The sequence below is a fragment of the Silurus aristotelis genome (genome assembly GCF_946808225.1).
Source record: "Silurus aristotelis genome assembly, chromosome: 7".
NCBI lineage: Eukaryota > Metazoa > Chordata > Actinopteri > Siluriformes > Siluridae > Silurus > Silurus aristotelis.
In genome coordinates, this window is record NC_139580.1 from 31,280,868 (window position 1) to 31,307,198 (window position 26,331).

General features: G+C 39.5%; 1 protein-coding gene across 1 annotated transcript in view; it reads right to left on the reverse strand.

Moving 5' to 3' along the window:
- Positions 1-4,298: 4,298 nt before the first annotated feature.
- lingo1a (leucine rich repeat and Ig domain containing 1a) overlaps positions 4,299-26,331 on the reverse strand; it is a 36,739-nt gene continuing 14,706 nt past the window's right edge. Inside the window, exon 2 of the mRNA XM_083546342.1 lies at positions 4,299-10,737. Within this exon, the coding sequence (XP_083402468.1) occupies positions 8,878-10,725 (1,848 nt within the window). The 5' untranslated portion in view covers positions 10,726-10,737 and the 3' untranslated portion in view covers positions 4,299-8,877. The remainder of the gene's footprint in view (positions 10,738-26,331) is intronic.

Genomic DNA, 26,331 nt, shown 5'->3' on the forward strand with positions numbered 1-26,331 from the left:
CAATATATCTGATATGTAGATCGATTTCTTTTCGCTAAACCTACATGCTGCATGAATATGATGGACCGCGATGCTACGGAGGCTGAGGCGCATCCCGAAAGTCGCGTAGAGCGCAGATTAACATGGCAGAGGTAGAGCTGCGACTTCCTGCAGACGCAACAGGAAAAGAACATCTGGTTTTATTTCATCTTTTTTCTTTCTTTTCTTCTTTTCACTCCAAAAGCGTGTGTAAAAGGGATCACGTGGCTGATTCCTGGCTGATTACAGAAAAGTTAGCAGCAGTTCTACACTGTTTTGTCGATAGGACGGCTGTAAAATGTTAAACTCCTGCAGTGATTCAGAGGGAATGATGAGTAATGAAAGATGGACGTTTTTAGGACGTGTCATTTGTGTTGAAAAAGTGTCGGTGTTGATAGATTTTTGTGTAAGAGTGGTTGCATGTGAAAAAGCCATTATCCTCCTCTTTTTTTTTTTTTTTTATCAACAGTGCACACTTTTGTTGAGTTTCCTTGACGACACAAAGAATGGGGGATGGTGCACCAGGATATTATGTCCTCCGGGTGCCTACTAGGATCAGGATACACTGTGGGAAAAGGGGCTTCAGCGGTGCTAGTTGTGCTAGTGCAGATACATAGATAATGATATAGATAATGTAGATTTACATGGCAAAGGTAGAGCTGCGTCTTCCTACATACAAACCGGTTCATACATATCTTTAATGTATCGTATTGTCGGCTTTGCATCGAGATGCGCTATGTGAATAAGCTTGGACTGCATTATCACTATAAAAACAAATCATTATTAACTCTGAAATAAATGCTTTTGAACCTCCAAATACCAGCTGGATGGGATCCTCACCCACTGGCGCAGCCTTCAGTCTGATATCTTCAGTATAAGTGGCCACCTACCATGTACCTTGATCCAGGAATGAAGCCCATACGTTTGAAGTCTATAGTAACGATCACGTATCCTGTTCCACTCTGTTTGCGTATTGATCTCATTTCCTTTAGTGTTAAACAGCAGGCGAAATTATTTTGTGATTCATCTGCATATTAAAGACGTGTTAAGGAGAAGTTACTAGTGAACGATGAGGATTTTCACTGTCTGGTTCCAGTGGCCATTTGAGGAGATATTAGTGACCAACGTTTAATGAAGGGTTCGTAACTGTTACAATCAAGGATGCGATCAATCTCTCTACTTAACGTCGATCAGAAGATACTTTAAAAGATTCTCGCAAATAGACTCATATCGATTGGAATGGTTTTATTCCTGGCAGGAACGTTTCACAAAACTACGAGGCGCCTTTTTAACATAATTCACTTCATAGATGTTCGAGAAAGTCTGGTTATGATCTCTCTTGATGCTCAAAAACCATTCAGAGTACAACAGAATCTTTTCACAGCGATCAACTGTCTAATCCTGCTATATATAAATGACTAAACCACACGTGAGTTCGCCAGTTATTTTGGATGCCATTAATGTCTCTGGGGTGTTTTCCCATTGGACTCAAAGATTTGTCTTTAAAACAATCATCTTCATTCACAGTGTCAATATAAAGTAAAAAAAAGGACCAATAACTGTTCTTCGCGCTCAACTTTACCTCGCAAATTTTTCAAATTGGAAGCGAATATAATCATATTTTGGAGAGCATTCCCAATTTCTGGAAAAATAAATGCAATTCAAATGATCTTCTTACCTCAGATATTGTATCTTTTCCAGGATATTCCAATCTTTCCACCCAAATCCTTTTTTAAAACAATTTGATTCGATCATTCGTTAAAACCTAAACAGAAGGGTGGTGGGTGGGGGGAGGGGTTTCTGGCACTTCCAGACTTTCGTCTTTATTACTAGGCTTCTTACATAAGTCTCATTTCTGTGTGGATGGATGACCAGGATGCTCCACCAAGTTGGAATCCATAAACAGTGTTATCCATATAATCCAGGATCAATTTGGTATTATTTTTCCTTGGGGTTCTGGCATCTTTTCACCAGCTGCAACATCTGGATTACCCAAATGGGGTGTAACAAACGATTTCGTTCCATTTTTCCATTTATTCAATTCTATTCAATCGATGAAATTTGCTCATGTAATCGATTGAATCCATATAATTAAAATGTATTGCATTTTTTTATGTTGTAAAACATTAATTTATATATTATTTAACCAAGCAGACATTTTATTTTACATTCTTACAAATGTTAATAAAAATGTTTTGGTGTTAAAAATGTAGCAAAATGTAACCGGACCGTGACTTCGAAAACGAGGAGGAAGGAAAGTAAGTGAATGTTTTAACGTTCGTTAATAAAATATATTTTATAATTTTTCATTCATTTTCTTTGTGCTAGTTTAGCTCATAGTGCTGTCTAGATTATCCAGTTAATAAAAAAAAACACAGGAGTGGAATCAAAGAAAAATCCTTGACCTAACACTCGTCTACAAACTATTTTGATTGGGAGGTAAAATAAAATTGATGCCAAATAAAACCTGAACCCCGGGTTCAGAGAGTTTCCTCGGCATAATCCTAACATAGACGTTTCCTGAGAGGCTGAGGCATGTGCCTTCCCTATAACTGGAACACACCATCTGGTGCCCTTTTTAATAATAAAAAAAAAAGATAATAAATTAAAAGATATGGCTCACTATTCAAGTTTTTTAGTTCAAGGGCACTGCACCAGAGCTCCATGGAACAAGGCTTGTTAACCACAAGATGCTCTCCTTCGCTGCTAGAACTTGTACAATCCCAAAATGTATCACTGACATTTGGTTGGTCTTAAGTGCTTCGGATCCAGCTGTGAGCAATTTTAGAACTGATTGTTAGTTACAGTTTAGAGCTTTGGGGAAAAAAACAGGCGTTCAGCAAGTGGCTGATGCTTCATCTTCAAGGAAAAGGTGCTCATCACGTGTACTTTACAGCACAGTGAAATTCCCTGGAGCACTGAGGGTTAAGGGTCTTGTTCAAGGGTCCGAGAGCAGCACCCAGGGCTTGAACCCTTGACCTTATGATCAAGAACCCAGAAATGTAACCACTAAGATATCCCAGACATGGTACGGCACTCCTGGAGAAGATACGGTGCTAAAGGGTGCAACAGTGGCAGTGCTGGGCCTTGAACCCCTGACCTTATGATCAGCAACCCAGAGCCTAAAGGTGTCTCCATGTCACCATTTCACTGTGCTAGTCAGGTTGACTCATTGGGGCCATTAGGACTGTTCTTTTCCAAAGGACCATAAAGCTTCTTGACCTTGGTCTTGATCTTCAAAGTGGTTGATGATATTGTACATGTTTTTTTTTCCTTGTTAATTGTTTATATTACATGTGAATTGAGATCCAATCTCTGTATAGTCAAGATGTTGAGCAACTTAATTGTCTTTGTACAAAAGGTTTGTTGTAAGAATTATTTTCAGCTGACTCTGAACCGAAACGTGATTACGGAAGCCCACCATGGTTAGTAGATAGCATGTCAATGAGCCCGGTGCTTCACCGTAATGAGGAATGTAGTGAGTGTAAGATGGTAACTCTGAAGGCACCGAGTGCAGTCATGTGAGCTCTAATTGTCACTTCGCAGGGAGCCATGTTGTGTAACCGCGCTGCCCTCACACAAGCTGCTTTTACGAAACTCGACAGCGAAAGCAATAAAATCGACTCTTATCGCTTAGCAATGTGAATTCCTAAAAACGTAATTCATTAAAAGAACATACGTCTGTCAAACCTTATCTTCAAAGGGTCCTTTCGCAACACCATGAGAGCACGACCGAGATCGTCCTCCTCCTCTCGTGTCAAGAAAAAAAACTTTTGAAGGATTTAACGTTACATTTTCAGAGTGTAAATCGTGTTCATGCGTGTCGCTAGAGCGCCGCCAGGGACTCCATGAACGACCTGCTGACACACTGTGTGTATTAACGAGATGTTCCAACCAAACTTACTGTACCTAGGCTACGTCTACGCTAATCAACTTGAACACCGCATTTTCGTCTTCCAATCGTTTCCCACAAGTTGCTCATTCACACCAAAACGTCCGAAAACCCTCACGCGTTGTTTTTGCACCCGGTGTTTATCTTCTTTCCGGCAGTTTTAAACGTCACGGCAACGCCTGTAAATGCGTCGTCGTTTGTTGACTGATTAGCGTGTTTTTTTTTTTTCTTCAATAGAGCATTTTATTTTTGTAGTAATCCTGGTTGAAATGTTAAATCAACGTAGGCTGTTTTTTGTGTTCTTTTTGTTTTGTTTTTTGTGTGAAATCTCAATAGTTTGTTTAATGCAACATACCGTATGTTCAACAAATCGACATCAATAAAATTGTGCATAAAAAAAAAAACTGCATATTACTTTTTATTGCACAAAACAATCTGAACATTTTTTTCCCACTTTTTTGTTTTTTTCCCCCCCTAATATAAAAGAATATTGTGGACCACATTATTTCACATCTGGGGCTGTAGGTTAGAAATAAATGAGTATAGCATTTTTTGATTTTCTTTTTTTTTTTCCAGAAAGGGGTCTTGCACAGTCTGAGCACAGTAGGTTTGGAGGATTCAAACGTATAAAATTTTTTTTTTAAATAATAATAAAACAAAATAAAAGCACCAAAAAACAAGGCGAGGATGTCGGAGAATTTCGCTATTGAATGTGAATAGAATTTTTGTTCAAATGCATCAAGGTAAGAAGTGAAACCATCTGTGCTCCTCCATCATCTGTGCAGCCCATCAGCATAAGAGCAACAAAGTAATTGCTCTGGCATTTAACCAACTTTGTCTATAAACCGACACTCAATCCAGCTTTATCCATCTCACATCCACAAAGCTCTGACATCCCACATGAAAAGATTTTCACTAAGGTAAGTACATCACGAACATACACTCTCCTGGAAAGCCCGAATCACACTCAGTATTCACTCAATTCTTGTATTTGTGCAACTCATATTAGTATGGAAAAGCATTTTATTTTACATATATATATGAAAAAAAAGATTCTATTAAAAAAGGTATTTTTAGGAAGGTTTATTTAAATGAAGATAGACTGGATAGATTCTAGACATTTTTTGTTTTAGTCGCAGCAAATCGATTTCAAACAGCAGGAACATCAGGGTTGTTAAGCACATTAACTTTAATAAAAAATAAAAAAAAAGAAAACCAATGCTTATCTACTCACTCGTTCTGTGACTCGCTGAATGCTTGTCCAGATTCACTAAACTGCGACAAGGATGAAATTTGAAAGCTTGCGATCCAAAAAGAAAAAGACACCCAGAGGTGTTATGTAAACACAAAACGCCATTGCTGATGCCAAAACCGGTGTCACTCCGTCACTTCAAGATCAAACATACAGTAGCGAGGTTTGTAAGACCTGCTGGCTAATATCTCGTGAATGAGTCATATAGCTACAAGAGTACGGCTCCTTTCAGCTCCTCGAATTTCGTTGAATCCGGATTGCGTTTGCTGAAAGTTCTGCGTGAACCGCAACGCACACTGATGTTTCATTTCTACGATACCAGGGGTCAGAGCGCAGGGTCAGCCATGATACAGCACCCCTGGAGCACAGAGGGTTAAGGGCCTTGCTCAGGGGCCCTAAGAGTGTTAGCTTGGTGCTCAATCCCCATCAACAACCCGCTTTATCACTGAGCTACGAACTCACAACCTTCTGACCAGAAAAACCTGTGTCCATTTTTTAATTTTATTTTTTTAATTTTACTATTTATAGGTTTGATGGTAATTCTTTGGAACTGTTCAATAGGCTGCTATTGGCTAAAAATGGACACAGAAGAAAAAGAGAAGGATGAAAATTCATACTGAGACGGTCGAAGTGGAGACGTGTCTATCTAGTAGTCTCACAAATTGAAGCATATTTATTGTGAATCAATTCAGTCAAATTGGGCAGTTATTAGCACGCTAATGGATACACCGTGAAGCGCTTGGGTTTCAGGTTGATGGGGTTTCACTGGATTCACTGGTGTTACGGATCCTCTAAGAGATGCATCAAACAATTTTACACATCGCACGTTAGCATTAGCTAGTCAGCAAGACTATGAGCACATGGCCGGTATCTGTGACTGTGCAATGCTAATGCAGTATTTACCTTCATAAGACAAAAGGTTGCCGATTACAAGTGATTAAATTGACTTTACTGTAAGGTATTCTAGCTACCTAGGCTGTGTTTTTAATATAACGCACTGCTCAGTGTCTATATAATTCATGCTAGCCACTAAATATCTGCTCCTAGTCGGGGACGGCTAGAGCTGAGCTTCAGTATGCAATCAGAACAACAGGAAGCAGCCACAAAACATTTAGACGTTTCCTTTTATTGTAATCTGTAAGCAAATACACATCACCCCGACTTGCTGTACTCCAAATTGTGTCAGGATCCCAAACAAAGCTTTAGCACAGGCTTTTCTCAACCTATCACATGATTTTCTCTCCTATTGCTTACAGGAATTTTTTTTTTTAGAGTACTTATTTTAAGCATTCTTATATTGATGTCAGAATTTTGTTAGCATTCCAATACCAATTTTCCCATTAATTAAAAAAAAAAAAAAAAGACTTTTAGCCTGTTCTCTTTCCTATTTGGCTTTCCTTATTTGATCTACTTTGTAATGGAGTTGTGTAGACGTCAACTGTAATGCCTTCAACATGTATCTATATGGCAATTTACCCGGCAATTTACTCAGTAGATGTACAGAAACTCATGTTTCAAAAGACTCTAGTAAAAGTTGAAGATTTGACTGCACTTTTTTACTAGTTTGGGCTCTGACATGTTCTTCAGTAAAAAGTAGTCATTATTACCACCTGTTTTAAAGACACGCTGGTAACTGAACCACACGTCATATCAATATAAATAAATATACAGAGAGAAAAGATGATAATCAGCTGATCAGAAATTTTGCAGTTTTTAGTCATGTTTCCATCACTGACTCCCTCTGTCTCATCCACGTTAACACCAGACTTTTACTGCCTTCTGCCTGCTCATTGTGAGCTTCAGAAACTAGTCTGTGGTGTGAGAGAGAGACAGGAAATGAACAAGAAACATGTTGATGTGCTGAAAACGGCGGGTTGAGAAGGAAAAATATCGATCATGTCACCAAATTGATTAAAATTAAAATAACGAGTCTGGTTTGAACAAATATTTGTACTTCATTACTTCCCATTTCTGCCGAACGGTTACAAATGTTGTAGGTTTCTGGAATCAGGAGCAAGAAATTTCTCCTTCACTTGAACTAGGAGATGCAGAACCTGTTCCAGCGTGACAATGCTCCTGTGCACAAAGCCAGCTCCGTGAAGTTACGCTCTACATGGGTTGGAGTGGAAGATCTCCCGCTATAGATCTCTGACCCCCTACTGGACACCTTTGGGATAAATTAGAACAACACCCCCAGGCCTCCTCACACCACCTACAACAGTATCTGACTTTACTAAAACCCTTATAACTGAATGAGCACAAATCTCCAAAAGTACACTCCAATATCTAGTTTAGATTATCATAACAGCACATGGAGACTAAATGTAGAATGGGATGGTAAAAAAAAAAAAAAGCACATCGTAGTTGTCATTATTCTGAAAATGTTCTTTGTAGTAAGGAAGGTAGTTTCACCTTAAAGTTGATATCAAAGTCTTTAAATTCTCCACCTTGGGATTATAAACTATTTAAGTAATGCTTATAAACCTACTACAGTATGAATGCCCTTTAACAACCTACAAATAATGTTTTACAATTTGTTAGTTTGTTAAAAACTATATACAAACTAAGTATTAAGTCATTTTAACCCTTTTTTTTTTTTCATGTCAACACTGTATCTTGAAATTCCTTCTATCTAGTAGGGCAAATAATCTCTCTCCTGTAATTCACGCTCCCCTCTGCAGGGGGCACATTTCCATATTGCCATATCGGAGCTTGATAGTGTGTCATAGACTTTAAAAGCCTAACCTTTGCATTGTTTCAAAGCTGCATGTACATTTTCCTCAATTTACATAATACCTTTTTATATTTTTGCTCGGGCAAGAAATGTAAAAAATATGCAATGATATCGATATGTCATGGATGAAATGGTTAATTATGCATAACATCTGTATGATTCGATTTCACATTCGGTTCCGAAGCAATCCAAAGCCTCACAGAGCTGAAAAGAAACCATACTGAATGGAAGGCGAAAGTGATGCAGCTTCACTCACTCATTCTTTAGTCACCACACCGATCAATAAATTGATTTGAATATATTCTAATTGGAAAAATAATTCAAGCACTTTCTTAGCTATTCGTTTTGTGTCTTCATAAATATTAGCAAACAAATTCTCACATGAATATTAAAGGATGTCAAGACACTTTCGCCCTATAAGAATCGCTCTGTACATTTGACTTGGATACCAGCGATATTCAAGGAGTATGGCAGTGATCATTTTGAAACAAAGGGTATTTTTAGCATAGCGCTAAACTCGTTAATGTGCTTATCAACCCAGAAATGTCGACTGCTGCTGTATGATCAAACTGTCACCGCTGGAATATTAAAAAAGGAAATCATACAATAAGACAATGCAGGCAAAGGAGGACAATGATCTTTTGTGGTTTTGCGGCTCACACGAACATCGAGGAGGGTTCATTAGTTTTTTCAATTTTGCCCATAAAATTCCACTTCGATTGTTTTTTTTTTTTTTTTTTTTGTTGTTTTTTTTTTGAGACAACAAAATTGTCTTTCAAGAAATGGTCCCTGAAATCCAAGCAAAAAATGTCATCACAAAGATATTTTTCTCCCCCCCCTTTTTCAACATCAAACACACAACATCATAAACACATCCTCTAGAGGAATGTTCCAGGGTCCAATGGTTCATCGTGGGGTAGGTTTCATGTTTTACTCGCAGTCGTTCGGTATTTACTTGGTCCTTAACACTCCTTGCCCCGGTTAAATCATTTTCATGTTGAATTTGCGAGGTGCGTCGGCCGTCCCGCTGCTAAGTCCTGCGTCTGATTTGCGTGGGACGTACTCGATCTCGATATTGTGCTTGGTGTTTCCTTTCCCTCGGCTCCACAAAAACAGCAGTACCAAACAGAATAATACTACGCCGAGGAAGGAGATGAAGCCCATGGTGGTGGCGATGATGAGTGTTTTGATGTCGAAAGGAAAAGGGACCGTAGCCTTTGTCCCATTGGCTCCACTGTCACTGGGCTGGTTAGAAATGAAAGCAAAGGTTTTGTTGGGCTGGTTGGGCCAGTCGGGGGAGTAGCTGTGGACGTGAAGGTGAGCAACTGCAGTGTCGTTTCCCCCGGCGTTACTTGCAATACAAATGTATGTCCCATTGTCTTGGATTTGAGCGTAGCGCACCTCTAAAGTACCGTCAGCAAACATGGTAAGCCTTCCTATAGTTTTTGGGGTGATGAAGTGCTTTTGTGGGGAAAGCCACATGATAACTGGCGCTGGATCGCCATCTGCCTGGCAGGTAAAATGCACAGTGGTCCCCTCATCCACGTACGTCTGCTGTGCTTTGCGGTCGCGGATTCTCGATTTGCGGCATGTGAAGTAATTAGGCTGTAAGATGTCGGGGAAATCTTTGAACTCTTTTCCCTGGACGAACTCAGGTGAGGCGCACGTGGGCTGTTGGCGGTTGAAGTTCAGTCTCCATCTGCGACGGAACACCCAGAGAAGCCTGCAGTCACATGCCAGAGGGTTGTCATAAAGCACCAGGGTCTCCAGGTTCCCCACTGAGTGGAAAGCCGATTCTTCCAAGGTAGTTAGAGAATTCCCTGACACGTTCAGGATTTTTAGATAATTGAGCCCTCTGAACGAGTAAGGCTCTATCATAGCCAGTCTACAACCAACCAAGTGAAACTCCTGTAGTCTGAGAAGGTCGTGGAGTTTATTGCCCTCAATGATTACAATGGGGTTGTAAGACATGTTCAAGAACCGCAGGTAAACCAGGTGCCGAAGTGCCACGTACGGGATCGAAGTTAAATTCGCATTTGTGATCGTTAAGGAAGTGAGATTCAAACCGTACAAGCAGTTAGTAGTCATCGTGTCTAGATACGGCCAATTAGCGATCTCCAGGACTTTCAGACGCGAAAGGCGTTTGAAGGAATAATCTCGGATGATGTTAATGTTGAGGTTGCGCAGACACAAAGTGTTGAGGCTGTGCAAATGGGCAAAGGCCTCTGTAGGAACAAAGGTCAGGTTGCACTTCTCCAGGGTCAGGTGCTCCAGACTATTGAGGCCATGGAAAGCTCGGTGGGATATAAACACCAGGTCATTGTCACCCACTTCCAGGGAGCGTAGATTATAGAGATCCTGGAACATATAGTCTAGCAGGATAACTATTTTATTCTCACTGATATCGAGCTTGGTGAGGTTACTGAGGCCAGTGAACACCCCTAGCTGAATGAGTTTAAGTTTGTTGCTGCGCAGCCCGAGAGTCCTTAAGCTGTACAGGTTGTTAAAGGCCCCAGGTTCGATGGTGGATATGGTGTTCTCGTTTAATTCCAGCTCCTCCAAACTGGGAAATCCAGAGAACTCCTCTGGGTTAATAGTTTTAATACGGTTCTTACTGAGGTCTAGGAATCTTGTCTCAGACGGAATACCCTCAGGAACTGACATCAGCTTTTTACGGTGGCACACGACGGCGCGGTCCTGGCCATTGCACTCGCAGCGGGACGGGCAGCCTGTGGTCGAGCCGGACAGCACAGTGGCAAGCATTAGAATTAGGATGGGCTGCCAGCATGCCACCAGGTAGCTGTGCCCACTTATCTCCACCGCCACCATCCTACCGGTTACCTGCACAGAAAAAAGACAGCATTGGTAAGAGGGGTATAAACTTTCAGGCACAGTAATACCTCGTACTCGTCGGTAATTCGTTATGGAACTTGTGACAAGTGTGGTAAGTAAGTGGTAGCATTTTTGTCCACTTTCGGACCCACGATTTAGGCTTAAAATGCACAGAAAGCACAAAAGAGAACACTACGTCATGTTCGCGAGATAACGTAAGACTTTACGTGCATCCATTTTACCGTGAGACTGAAGCGCTCACGAGTTTCATTTTGAAAGTTGGAGTAGAAACAGTTTGAGTTGTCAGTACCGAATTTCAGTTCCGTAGCCGACGAGTACCGAGGTATTGTCTATATATTAAAATAGAAAAATGCAGTAATGCAATGAATACCAAAAAATAAGCATAAACAGATTGCATTTTATTTTATTTCAGATGCTGTAAGATTTATGAAGTAAAATTCTTGATAGTTTACTAAAATATTCATTAAGTCTAGGCAGCCAGGAACAGCAGGAAGTGGGGAAACTGCAGCATAAAGGTGGATTTGTATGTGTGTTTCTTTGTCTGTTCAGCATAATAGAGAGGCCTGGCATATTCGGCATGAATTATGCCCGAAATGTAACTTCAGAGGTTTGTTCCTCACAGTGATTGTAATACGAACAAGACCATTGCATCACATCAGGACATACCGGTGTCCGTCACTTAAACCTGTTCATATAAAACAGCCGTATTAAATAGCACGTTTTTAACCAGCCATTTTGGAAAGTAATTAATAATCGGATTCATGCAGTGTCAGGCGGCGTGTTCCGACTAACAGCTGCGTCATGCACCACCTGCATCAACTCATCCAGAAAGGAGAAATAATGGTCAAAGTCAAAAATGCTAGTGGTGATAAAGTGTCGTGCCGCTGCGGAACATAACTCGTATGGCCGCAGACAGCTGGCCGTAGACATAATTTGCGAGCCGAGAGATTAATCTGCCAAGTTAAGGGCTTTATTATTCATATTGTAGATTAAATATTCATACGCAGCAAAGCTTTCAGTAACATACTTCACAAAATGTACAGAACATGTCTTTTAGAAAGCGAATATATAGAAACCATTCAATGTACAGCAAACTGCTTTACAGGGCAGAGGAAATGAACCTGCGGTTGACCTGTAATGAACGTCAGAAGCGCTCCGGCTTTCTCGAGTCCTTGAGTAAGTTCTGTAGTCTCTCAGTAAGTCGGCGCGTGCTGGGATCGAAAAGCGAGCGTTATTGTGTCAGTGTGACTGAATTCGTACGCCGCAGGAGTCCATTTATGGTTAGTGAGCACAAAAACATAAAGCAGTAGGAAAATGTCAGACGGCCTATTACACCTTGTTCCACGTTCGCTGGTTCATAACAGTGTTTTTTTTTTTTCAAATCTAAGAATGATTTATATGAAAGGTAAACCTGAGTCTTAATCGAACCTGAAAACAAAGCCTTTTTTCACGCAGCTGCTGTGGATATTTCATTAATGGTAAGCAAAGAACCAAAACCTCATTGTTTCAAGTCTCATACTGTACATCATTCTCATATTGATATTGAACTAGCAAAGATCATAACAAACCTCCCCAAAAGTCCTGACACAAGCAGCATTTTTCACCGTAACAGATGTTTCTTCGTTCAGAAATTGAGTGAGGGAAGAAGGATGGTGTGTTGATAGAGAGACTCGCCCAGGCCAAGGGGCGTCTGGCCCCATGACTGATTCCAATCAATCATCCAACATTAGTACCAAGAAAGCTGTGCATGCTAATGATACCAAAACCTTCTCGTCTGACAGGTTGGCATTTATCCCCCAAAACCAAAAACAAACCTACATCGAAGTTTCTACTGCTGTTTACAGTAAAAAAAAGAAAACGAAATACAAAACGTGCCATCTGTGAGAAAACACGAGTGACAATCCCCGTTAAATACTCAACCTAAATATGTATGATCTGTTCAGAAATCCCTTCTAAGTCTGCTGTCGCTGCTATTAGTGGGAAAGAGTTAAGAACGTAAGCCACGACAGGTTCGCTCGCACTGCTCACGGGTCCTAATCCTGACGCCGTTTTTTTTTTTTTTTTTTTTTACATCAATTTCCATTTGTGTGGCTTTGAATCTCCATCCCTCACGGACCGCTCACATGCAGCCTGAGTAAGATTGACAAATTCATTTCAACACCCACCACCGTTTATACTCTTTTACGGTTTCAGAAGTCAACTAGTCACCTAAATATAATGCCTTTGAGGTGCTGAGTTAAAGCACGTACGCTCCTATTCCGAACTCAAATCTCCAACAGGGAAAAGTCCAACGACTAGGAAATTCAAAATCTGGTTACAAAAATGCACTTTTTCACACACACACACACACACACACACACACACACACACACACACACACACACACACACACACACACACACACACACACACACACACACACATATATATATATATATACACACACACACAAACAGGATTGATGTAGGGACGATGAATTCGAGGCTGCCACAGAGGCTCAGTACCGAGTAAAGCATCAAAATTCTTTAGACATTTCTAGAATTTTGTCATTATTGACTACTGAGTGTAAATTAATAATAATAATAATAATAATAATAATAATAACAAAATAATCTATTGAAAAGATTGTAGTATCAGGCACGTAACATAACAACATTGAAAAAAAGTGAAAGGGGTCTGAATACTTTCCAAATGCACTGTGTGTGTGTGTGTGTGTGTGTGTGTGTGTGTGTGTGTGTGTGTGTGTGTGTGTGTATGTATGTATGTATGTATGTATATATATATATATTTATTTATTTATTTCTTTATTTATTTATATATAAATCACACTTTTGTATCTGTTCTAAATTTACCTTGAATAAATACTTTTCAGATTTTTAATACTCTAATCGACATGTACATGAACAAATATTGATGCTTTATGCAAATGTACGTTTATTATTTGTGAAACCAAAAATCGAGCGTGAAGACTAAATATTGTAGTAAACTTTTAAAGAAATTACGGTGTTAAACTTGAAATATGAAAGAAAATTAAAATGACCAGGAAACTCTATAATTACCGGCTGTCTAATTACACAGTCCATTGCTTATAGTATATTAAATGCAGTGGAAAAAATGATAGGAGGCTTTGTTTTATTCATCATATTATTCATTTTAAATGTATGTTCCCAATATTCTTATGTATTTTCTTAAAGCTGCTTTGTGACCATGTCCTTCGTTTAAAGGCCCAATACATATAAAATGTACTATTTATTCATTAGCATTATTATTATTTTACAATGTTATAATACATTATAACATTGGGACCGGTGCTGAGAGGATTGGGCAGCAGTCGAAGGCGGGGGCCTTGACAGCCCGATCCCTGGACAGAGAGAAGTGTCTGGGGAATCTGCTGTAGACTGCTGCCCCCGCGACCCGAATTACAGATAAACTGGAGAAGATGAGATGAAAAAAAAAAGTGTTATAATACACTATTATGTGTACCTGTTGTATTATTACACACACACACACACACACACACACACACACACACACACACACACACACACACACACAGCAACATGTGTGAAACACATCATGTGCTTCTGGTGCATTCTGAAGTGAATATAAAGGTAACTGCAGGCGTTACTGTGATTGAAAAGGGGGCCCTGGTGGGACGCTGGAGTGCGTGATGTGTCGCAGTTTAAAGTGGGCACTAGTAGCTGTTGCTGGACAGATGGGACAGTCTTTAATCCCCAGCCAGGAGCTGCAGTTTGCAACAAGGTGCAGAGTTCCAACAGAGGGCAACTGCTTCATATCCATACTAAAACCCTATCAACACACACACACACACACACACACACACACACACACACACACACACACACACACACACACACACAGAGATCCTGTATGTACACACCTCTCCATACGATCTTAAAAGATAATTAATGTGCTTTCTCTCTTTTCCTGTCTTTTTCACTGAAAGCCTATGACCTCCATGTCATCTTCTCCACTGGCTCAAATAGTAAACTGGCAAACATCCAATATGAGGCTTAAAAGACAATTGCTTCCTGAAAATGTTATCCTACCTTATTCTTCGCATGGCCTCACATGATGGCTCCCTCGTGTGGAGCATGTTGCTTCAATTAATACATCTACACTGGTATGCTAGATTACAAACTTAAGATGAATCAGACTACAACTCTGTTGAGAGGATTTTAGTAAAGCAAACCTAGACTAGTCCAGTCTGGAAATGACAAGAGACTGAACAAGAACCTGGGCAGCCTGTGTGGACAGAAACGGTTGAATCCTTCGGATATTGTAGCGAAGAAATGAAACAGAGAGCAGATAGTTATGAAGAGTTATTCTGAGATCCTGACCTGGAGATGAATCACTTGGGATGACCAGCAGTTCTGTTTTGCTGGGGTTGAGTTTGAGTTGATGAGCGCTCATCCACAAAGATATGTCCGACAGGCATGCTGAGATACTAGCGGAAGCTGTGGTATCTAAGGCAGGAAAGGAGAAGATGAGTTGAGTGTCTTCAGCATAGCAATGGTAAGAAAACCCATGTGAAAATATGACTTGACCAAGAGAGTGTGTATAGAGGTAGAAAAGAAGGGAACCAAGTACTGAGCCTTGTGGGACACCAGTGGTGAGTCTGTGTGGGGCAGATGTGGATCCATGTTACCTGGTTTGGATCCATGTGGATCCATGTTACCTGGTAAAAGCGACCTTCCAGGTAGGAAGCAAAACCGTTCCCATGCTGCTCCTAAGGGTAGACATGAGGGTCTTATGGTTGACCTTGTCGAATGTTGCCGATTGGTCGAGGAGGATGAGGACAGATGACAGCTTAGCTGATTGAGCAGGATGCAGATTTTTATTAAGAGCCAAAACGGCCGTCTCTCACAGCGGCACTGTTCAAGTGTTTTTAAAGCTGCTGCCCCTGATCTTGATGAGCTCACAGACTCTGTAACATCATACATCATTTTCCGTGAGGATATATGCATTCCTACCAGGACTTATTTAACATACAACAACGATAGGCAAAGGATCTCAGCAAGACTCAGACAGCTTTGTTAAGCCAAAGCGAATTCTACAGGAATGGGGACAGAATCGTGTACAATCAGGCTAGGAACACACTTACAAATGAGATTGGAGTGGTGAAGAGGAGCTACTCTAAATAGCTTGAGAATCAGACAAAGACAACATCTACATCTTACTACTCCTCCCAACCAAACTAACCCAGCGCTCTGTTTTGAGCTCCACCTGTCAGTGGATCAGCAGCTTTCTGACAGACAGGCAACAGCATGTGAGACTGGAGAAATTCATGTCAAACAGCCATACTATCAGCACTGGTGCCCCCCAGGGATGTGTTCTCTCCCCACTGCTCTTCTTCTTGTACACCAACGACTGTACCTCTACAGACGAACTACAGTCATCGGCCTTGTTAATGATGGGGATGAATCTGAATACAGAGGCGAGGTTCGACAGCTGGCTGTCTTGTGCAGTCATAACAACCTGGAGCTCAACACACTCAAAAACAGTGGAGATGATTGTGGATTTTAGGAGAAACCCCTCCGCTATCCCCCCACTCATTATCATGAACAGCACTGTGGCAGCAGTGGAGTTATTCAGGTTCCTGGGCACCACCATGAAGTGGAAGAATCACATCGACTTCATTATTAAAAAGGACCTACAGAGGATGTACTTTCTTTGCCAGTTGGGGAAGTTCAACCTGCAAACAGGAGCTGCTCAAACTTCTATAACCATCTGGTCAAGGCTCAGCTACACAATCAGACATCAGAAGACTCCAGAGGATGGTTCAAATGGCTGAAAGGATTACTGGTGCTTCTCTGCCCACACTACAGGAACTGTACACATCCAGAGTGAAAAAAAGGGCTCAGATCACTCTGGATCGAAGTCATATTCTTTCGTAACCTTTGCTGTCTGGCCGACGCTACAGAGTACTGATCTCCAGGAGAATACAACTTTTATTCATCTAAATCTGTACTTTTTTGTGCAATAATTTTCTTTATTTATTTTCCTTAATAAAAATGTGCACACATTCTGTGTAAGTGCAAACATACTTGGCAATGAATCTCTTTCTGATTCTAAAGACTGTCCTCTGCCTCACAGGCTGCACAGGAATGCATGAGCGATGTCTTCTTTTTCAACAGGCATAACACACAAACACAAAAAAGCCCTTACACAAAAACACACTTTGAAGCAGCCTGTTTTGGGGAGAGTTTGTCTCTTCTGAGTAACAGCACATTTATTTTTTTTTTTTTATATCATCAAATACTAGTGTATAAATAATAAGATGGTAGAAACTAAACATTTCTTATTTCTCTTTTTTTTCTATTTAAAATATAATACAAATCATCTCTGATTTTGTGTAGAGTAAAACCTTTAATAAAAGGTTCTTATAGATATATAAATATAAATACATGGAACATCTGACGTTTCCATCCAACGTTTACCACAAATTTGGAGACACACGATCTTATAGGACGTTGTTTTGGATGCTGTAGCATGAAATTTTGCTTTTACTTAAACCCAAATCTGTTCCAACTTCATGAAGATCTACTTTCCGTGGGTTGGAGTGAAAGATCTCCCGCAATAGAGCTCCAATCTTTTTGAACACCTCAGGGATAAATTGGACCAACACCCCATTCCTCCTCACCTTCTCACCTATCCCCACAATCAGTGCTGGCCTAACTGACAGCCTTGTAGCTGAATGAGCACAAATCTCCTCAAAAAATCTTTTTATAACAGCAAAACGGGGACTCGATGTGGAACGAGATGTTCAAAAAGCCACATACTAATGGTCAGGTGTCCACAAACTTGTCAATACTGCACGTTTCCAGATGTTCGGTGCACATCGTTGAGTTCTACGTGATGCCGCATGATTTTCTATTCATTTTAATAATCGATTGCCTTCATATACGTTAAGAAACTGCAGCTCAGCAGCTCCTCCCCGCCATGCTAGCTAGGCTAGTTATGCTAGGAGACAACTGGGAATTTGACCTTTCCAGCAAGCATTGCTAACATCAGGGAAAGCTACGTGATATCAATTTACTCTTCCTATATAAAAAAAAAGGGAAGTTTTTCTTTTTTTTTTTTCTCCTCTTCATGAAAGGATGCTCGATGCTCTGGGGTGGGTTTCCCACCGGGACATTAAGAGCTTATAGGCTTTTAAATGCTTTGAGGCACTCAAAGGAGTCATGCATGCGATAAACACACACACACACACACACACACACACACACACTGTATATATGTCAGGAAAGCACTAATACTGTAGGCTATCTGCCAGTTTAAGTGAGTTCAGCAATTTGGGAGGAAAAGTACATATGCATCACATTCTATTTTCCTGGATTTGTAAAGGTACCTTTCATTCGAAGTACGCCGAGTCATTTTTAGCCGCCGTTCGCTTCGAGCGAGCAGCAAATCCGTATCCAAACAGAATAATCAAACGTTTTCGACATTTCTGTGCCATAATCGTGTTTTTTTCCTTTTTGTGTAAATTGACTGCTGAATACAAGCGTATTTAACCAGTGATAAAAGTATGATGACCTGTTATTTAAAGCGAAAAACACACACACACACACACACACACACACACACACACACACACACACACACACGCACGCACGCACACACACACGCACTATATGGCCTCCACTCAACAACAAGGGATAAATCCCTTGCCTCCACTCAACAACAAAATAGTTTGACTTGTGTGCATGAATTTTCCTTCCATTATTTAAAACTATTTGTACAGTTTAACTCTTGAGCAAGAAAAATGCCATCTCGAATAGCAAGGCGTGATTAAGAGGTGAATTCTGAGCTCCCTAGAATTAGTCATAGGAACGTTTGACTAAAAAAATAATAATCTTTAAGCGATATGTGGGAGTTTTTTTTCTCCGGCATCTACCACGAGTCGGTGACGTGTTCCGGTCGTGAGTTGCTTTTTTTTCCCCTAGATGCAAAATATCGTGAAGACTTTGCAAGGACTTTAGAAATACATTGTGTGAGAATCTGTATCTGTAATATATACAACATGTATACGTCACTTTTATTAAAATGTTCTTCTGATGTCTGTGTGTACAGGAATGTGCCATGTGTGGTGTTTATGTATGAAATATTGTAGCTTGTTATGTGTAGGTGTCTGTAACTAAACATTTTGGTGCCACCATTGTATGTATTAGTGAAGACCCAAATTAGACACAGATTTTGGGGGACAATGTGTGGATGGAGAAGTGGGATGTATTAAAATGCATTTTTGAGTTGTTTCTACAACAACACCTGACTATAAATTACCATAAAATATGACCTTTTTGAACATTCCATTCCACATTTGCTCTTATTATAACCGCCAATATTAGTAAACTCACGTACTGATCTAATTTTATATATATATACATATATAAATAAAAGTACTTAATGTAACATATGGCTTCAGTTTTTCAGTCACCATGTGCTTTTGGATGAGACGTGGTATTATTTCAATTTCTATATCAGACACCAGAACGAAACTACAGAAGTCCTAAGAGGCGGTGCATTAGCATTTTAGCTATTTATTTTTTTTTCTAGTGATCTCAGTTTAACAAAAGTTGTTTCCTTGTCTGTTTTGTTTCCTTAATATTTCTGTGTATTTGACATAAGAACATGTTCCAGAGAAGCGGCACGATCGCAGCACCGTCATCAACTTTTTTCATTCATTCTCTACTGCAATCTGTTGTGGGTTTGCTGGAATTGAATTTACCTTTAGTTCCATTTTAAGGCTTTTAAGTAGAAAACACAATACTCAACAAGTTAACAGCAAACACACACCATACTGTTTCTGCTGATGTTTATCAATATGGAAAGGAAATTGGAAATCAAATGTAATAGATGACCATTAAGCTGAACACATTCAGTACTAATAATGAGACGATGTCACCAATGACAAGTTTATCAAACTGCAATATATATATACACACACACACACACACACACACACACACACACACACACACACACACACACACACACACACACACACACACACACACACACACAAAGGAATCCTATTTAGCTGAGAATGTTTATATATTTATTTATAAATACCACAGAATAATCCTATTTTCCTACCACTTATCTATTCAGCAGTCTTTATAATGTTTTATACATTTTTTAATGTACAAAGAATCATATTAATCAGAGGATGCCTGCATATCAAAGTATTGAAGCGAATCTTGTATGCAGGCTGGCGATTAATCATTAATATGTACTGCGTATAATCATTCTACTTAAACCACGAGAAGATTTTAAAGCCAAGATATTAAATCAAGATCGTGTAGCAATAATTCTATTAAGTGGAAGAATATAATTGCTGCTGAAAGACACAATGGCATTGTTCACCAGGTTCGACTCTCCTCTGTGAATACTATTTTCTAATTCAATCCCAAGTTAGTGGTGAAATAACTGAGATCATATGGATAAAAGGTTTCCTTTACTCTCTCTTTTTTTTCAGTTGGCATATAAATAGTCTCCAGAAGTATTGGCATTATTAATAGAAATGGGCAAAAGAAGATAAAAGGATTTTTGGTTCACTTCTCTGTGCACAATTTCAACATGAGTTCGACCAAAACCGCTTTAATGCTGTTATTTTAACGCTGCGTTGTGAAGTTCCTGTGTTTTGTGTGAAACAGCTCCTTTCTTACGAACCTTCTGAAAGACTTGTTAATAAAGTGTTAAAAATTAATAACAGTTCAGCCTGAAAAAAAAAAACAAAAAACACCAGAGTGAACTAAAGTGTGCGAGAAACTGTTATTTATGGGACCTTTTTCCTTCTTTTCCCGTCTTTTCCAGCCTTTTCGACCGTTTCTGACACGCTCTAGCTCTAATTGTCCTTAATAGCATTTTAACTGCTTGTGTATTTTTTTTCATTAGCTGATATCTGCAGGTTAAACTGTTTAGCCATTTTTTAGGGTAATGGATGACGATATATGACTTATATACATTATATTTCATATCGCTGGGAATCAAAAGCTAATGACAACATAATATATCATTTAGGGCTGTCAAAATGTACAAATGAATAAAGCGTTAAAGCTAATTAATTTGAACGGCACAAATTGTATTAACAGGCGATTCTGTTTGAGCAGTTTTTTTTATCAAAAATATAAATAAATAAATATAAATGAGGCGAGACGAAAACCTTTAGCGCAACGCGACGTCCTTTTTTTACTCATATAGAAAAACATTTATAAACTATTGTATAACAAAAATGATTTTTAAACACTGAACATCCGTTTTACTGATGCGCCGTGTCTACAATCGGCACCAAAATCCGGCGTTTAAAACAGTCCGTGTGGAAACGTAGCTCTATGTTGAGTTTGGATTCACTAATAATAAACATACATTTGCATAAAGCATCAATATTTGTAAATGCCCATGCTGACTCGAGTATTAAAAACTCGACAGGCATTCATTTAAGGTACATTTAGAAACCAAATAAATCACGAATAAATATTTGAATCGATTGACAGCCCTAAAATTGATTTTGTTTTGTTGCTGCAAGAATTATGTTTTTCTTTTATTTATTTATTTATTTATTTAACATTTTGCCTCGATAAGAGATTTGAGAAAATTCTACGTTATTTCAAAAAGTAGTCCCTCTAATGGGAAGATAAGATAAACAAATGAGATAAATGCAGTATACTGCGGATTTTATAGGATTTTATTTTGATGAAGGGTGCCAATAATTCTGGGATACACTGTAAATAAAGAAAAAGCAGTTATGCTGAGGGTAGAAATGCTGGAAAGGGTGTGGTTATGTATATATTAGGGATGGTACGATTCACTGATTTACATAAAAGTCAACAATTTTATGTATCGGATACAAGTTGGATCACGATGCGTAGTTTTTAATGTATTCGCATCAATAATAATAAAAAACAAAACGATAATTTGCGAACAATTTTTGACCTGTGGATCGATTTCTCCTCGTTTCTCGAGCACTTTCTCTCAGCGCCCCTGCTGTACGTGAATATGACAGAAAACGAGGCGTGTCCTGAGAGTCGCATAGAATAGAGATTAACATGGCAGAGGTAGAGCTGTAACTTCCTGCAGACGCAACAGGATGTCTGGTTTGTAAAAAACAATATGAAAAGAAATAAAAAGGAAAGTATTTGTACCTTATTGAATTGCATAGCATCGTTTTTTTTCCATTTTATTTATACATTTTCTGAATCTGGTTTGTGATGTAAATTCAGGAACTACTGTTTCAAAATAAAGATGGTGCATATGCACCTTTAAAATACAAGGGTCCAGGTTGCTGTAACACGTCACTTGACAGATTAAATCCTGCTGCTGTCAGCAAGACAGGAGATGATCTACAGCTCCAATCCTATTAGAGCCGGATGCTGCACTGCTCTACTGAAAGGAGACAGGACACTACAAGAACAAACCATGCACTGTTTCAGTGCCCATCATTTACACCTCCTAAATAACCCCAATTAGGACACCAGCCTTTTTCCTACAGCTCATTTCACCTTCAGAGGAATGACAGTGAACAACATTTAAGATTCAGTTTTGCTTGTTTGGGCAAATGGTGAAGAAAAAAACCCACTAGCAATTTGCAAACCAGTTGCTGATTCATGGCTGGAAAAACGTAGTGCCTCTTGAATGATATAAAACATCCTGAGCTCAAGTCAATACTGTTTACTCATTTAAAATTTATCCCCTCGGATGCAGAGGCATGAAAAAAAAAATCATAACTGCTCACTCTAAAAAAGGAAAAGGGAGCAATAAATTAAAACATTTGCCTATAAAGATTGCATGCTCTAATATAAAGAGGAAAAGAGAGAGACAGGAAAAAGGGAGGGACGAGAATAAGAATCAGGCTGCAGTATTCGCTGATGAGGAGCTGATAAATACCGCTCTAGTTTAATCTCGATTAAGACGAGGAAATACAGAAGTAGCAACATTTCCAGTTTAGCAGTAGGATTTTTGATTCCTTGCATTTTTTTTTTGTGAGACACATGAAAGCTACACTTTTCTACTTCCTCGACCGGCCAGATAGATAAAAATGGAGACAATCTGTCCTGCTGATTTGCTGAAAAAGGGAAGTGAACCCATACGTGTTTTCTTCTAGAAGCATTTACTTCTGTTTCGTTATATTTGTCGACTGTGAGATACATTTTTAGGACTTTTGGATTTGCGAGCCAATGGATCACTTACTAGTGAGCTCTCCATGAATGCTACGTCTACACTGATCGTTTTCCAAAAGTTGAGGATGAGGAGAACCTAAGACGTTTCGTCGTTTCCGCCCGGAACCTTATCCAAAGTGACTCATACAATCATACAGCTGAGCATTAAGGGTTAAGGGTTTTGCTCGAGGCACAGCAGTGGTAAACTATATAGAGGAAAAGGATAAAGTTCAGCCAAATGTGGTATTTCCCCAAACTCGAGCTGGAAGACTCAATCCTGTTCCAGCATGGGTTGGATGTATGTAGAAGATCTCCTGCTACAAAGCTCCAACCCTATTGAACACCTTTGGGATAAATGTGAACGCTAACTGCACCCCAAGAACCTCCTCACCTTCTCACCTACATCACTACCTGACTTTACTAACACCCCTGTGTCTGAATGAAATCTTCAAAAGCTGGTGGAACATCTTGCCAGAGAAGAGTCAGCATTATTAAAAGAGCAAATAAGTTGCGGAATTGGATGTTCAAAAAGCTACTTAGCTTGTGCGATATTTTGTCCAAAATAATTACCAGGGGTTGAAAGTTAAACATATCAGGACAGTTTTAATGCAGCAAAATTGTTTTTATTATTGACTGCAGACAAAATTGCTAATGTTTACCTTTTTTTTTATAGTTGTTTAATAAGGAATCACGTTTTGTTCCTATTGTTGCGGACGACCGGTTTGATTTATGTGATGTTTTAGTTTTGCGTCTGTGATTCGCAGGTAAACACTTTTTACGTTTCCTTCGTTTGGAGGTGCGTATGTTTCACTCGAGCTGTAGACAGTCAATTATCATGTGCAACGTCCGAAACAAACAGACTGCAGACTGGACACATGCTCAAATGTTCAATAATTGGTTTTTCTTATGAAGCTGGATATTTTTGCAGCTTTAATAATTTTCTGTGTCGTTAAAAGGTTTCTGGAGACAAAAGTATTTCTTGCCGAGTTCACTTTTTCTTTTTTACCCTTTTTTTTTAGAGAAAGCAATTTTCGGAGGGATGAATCTTCCACCAGACAGCCCTGCTCCATCTCTCAGCCAGGCCACGCCACCTTTTAGAAATGCTGAGCAAACCCTTCTTTTACTAATAATTAAAACTCTTCTGTCTAATACAACAGACTAGATAGAAAGTAATATCAGAAATGGCGTCATCGGGTTCGGAGCGCTGGTCGGTTCTCGGTTTGACGCTCGTCGTAGGAGATGTCACACCGCAGGAGAGAGTCGGAAATCTTCTGACACTGCCAGAATTTAATCGGAGGAAATAAATGATCGATGCAGCCATTAATCGACTGTCAGTGAACAAACTAGCGATCAGATCTTACCCTCGGATTATAGGAATATTGTAGAATTTATTTATTTGCCTCCAACGACATTTAATTGCTCTGGATAAGGGCATCTGCCGAGTGCAGTAAATGTAGCGTTCGTTCACGTCGGCTGCTAATCCTATTTTATAATATACGCAAGTTCAGTGCTGTAGCTACTTGCTAATTATATTTCTAGCTAGCTAGCAATATGCATTAGATTAAATAAGGTTACAGTAAGATTGTAAGCTCCTGTGGTCAGTAACCAAAAAAGAGAAATGATCATCAAGGCCATAAAAAAATTAAAAATTCAATAAATAAATACATTAAAAACATGCAAATCAAATCAAGTTTTTGTCACATTTGTCACAAACACATTTATACACATTATGAGATGTGGTAAAATGCTTTTTTATGACTGTCTAATCTGTAAATAGAAATAGAATCGAAAAAATGTAAATATAAAGTATAAAAGTTTAACTATAAAGTATTCTCACCAACACCTCAAAACGATCACAAATCACCCCGGTCCTCCGCTCGCTCCACTGGCTTCCTCATACATGTCCTCCACCACCCTCAGATACTTCTCTAACACACCAGACTTCCTCATACAATACCACAACCCCTGTCATACGCTTTCTCTAAATCCACAAACACAATGCAACTCCTTCTGACCTTCTCTATACTTCTCCATCAACATTCTCAAAGCATAAATATAAGATGCAGCAGGGATCTTTTAGATGTTTTTCAAGTCGCGGTTTAAAGTTTATTTCATATAGTTACACCCTTTTACAAATATGGTAACAGGATGACGCCTTCATACCAGCGTAGTCATTGATGCATCGTTAGGTTTGGTATCATTTGAATGTCCATTAAAGAAGATGCTTGTCTTTTTCTATTTATTCTGAGAAGCTCTTTTAATTTGCACAGGAACAGCTGCACCCTTGATCTGACAGTGGCCAGCTCAATCTGTCTCTGAAGCCTGTGTGTGTTCTCCGGAACTCCTTAATGCTATTGATCACTGTGGGCTATTTTATTTCCCTGGACCAGGCTCAACTCTTTCATTTGCATTCTTCTCTTTCACATCCTTCTCCATCTCCGGGCTAGCAGGAAGAAGGCAAGGCCAGAGGAGTTGAATGGGTTTTTCGCTCGAAGCGTGGCTAAAGGGAGAAGAGGCCTTAATCAGACCAATGAACTGTCCTGGAAGAGGTTATTGTTACACACTGCCGAGTGCTTTACTGAAGACGGAAAGAGACAGAGAAAAAGGCAGGAAGGAGAGAACAAGGACGAGGCTGCTGCAGATCATCCTCCTCTCTCATCTCTGAGGGGCCTCTCTCTTACAACCCTTTTCATTCTCCAGCTAAGAGGCTTAGGAGCAAATGCTGACCCTCACGCTATCGATAATTATAAGCTGAAGGAAAACGTCAACAATGCGATGGTGCAATTTGCTGGGTGTTAACCACAAGGGAATTAGAACTAATTAAAGATGAAATTACTCGTCTAAGCTGCCTGGTGTTCTCCTGAGCTCCGTCTCTTCCAGTCTATCTCCGGCCTCGTTATTCAAAGAACTGAGGTCAAAAATAAATAATAAAATGGCGCTGGATAATGGCGGTAAGGGATTTGAGCAGTTTTGAGAAACTCTGTAGTTTCTAGCCTTTTTGGCACCCTAGGTGGGATTCCATAAATAAAAACTTATTTGCAACCTTCCATAACGAAAGGTTAAACACATTTCATAAGAATGATTGCATTTTTGCAAATTTGCATTTTTTTTATTCAAGTATTTCATATTGATATACTGTATATTAAACTTCAGCAGAAACACAGGTCAATTATTTAGATGCACAAAAAATACTTTTAACACGATCATTAAGGAAAGCATGAACAACATTCCCTGCCACGCTCTTTATCTCTACTTCTCTTCCCAACAACAGCGCCCACTATCACCAGAGAGACACTTTAAGTAATAATAATAATAATAATAATACTCTTAGTCGGGCGGGGTGAAGGCAGGAACAGGACAGGGGGCGCTCATCTGCACCCCTAGCTGGCTGCGCCCTAGGCGA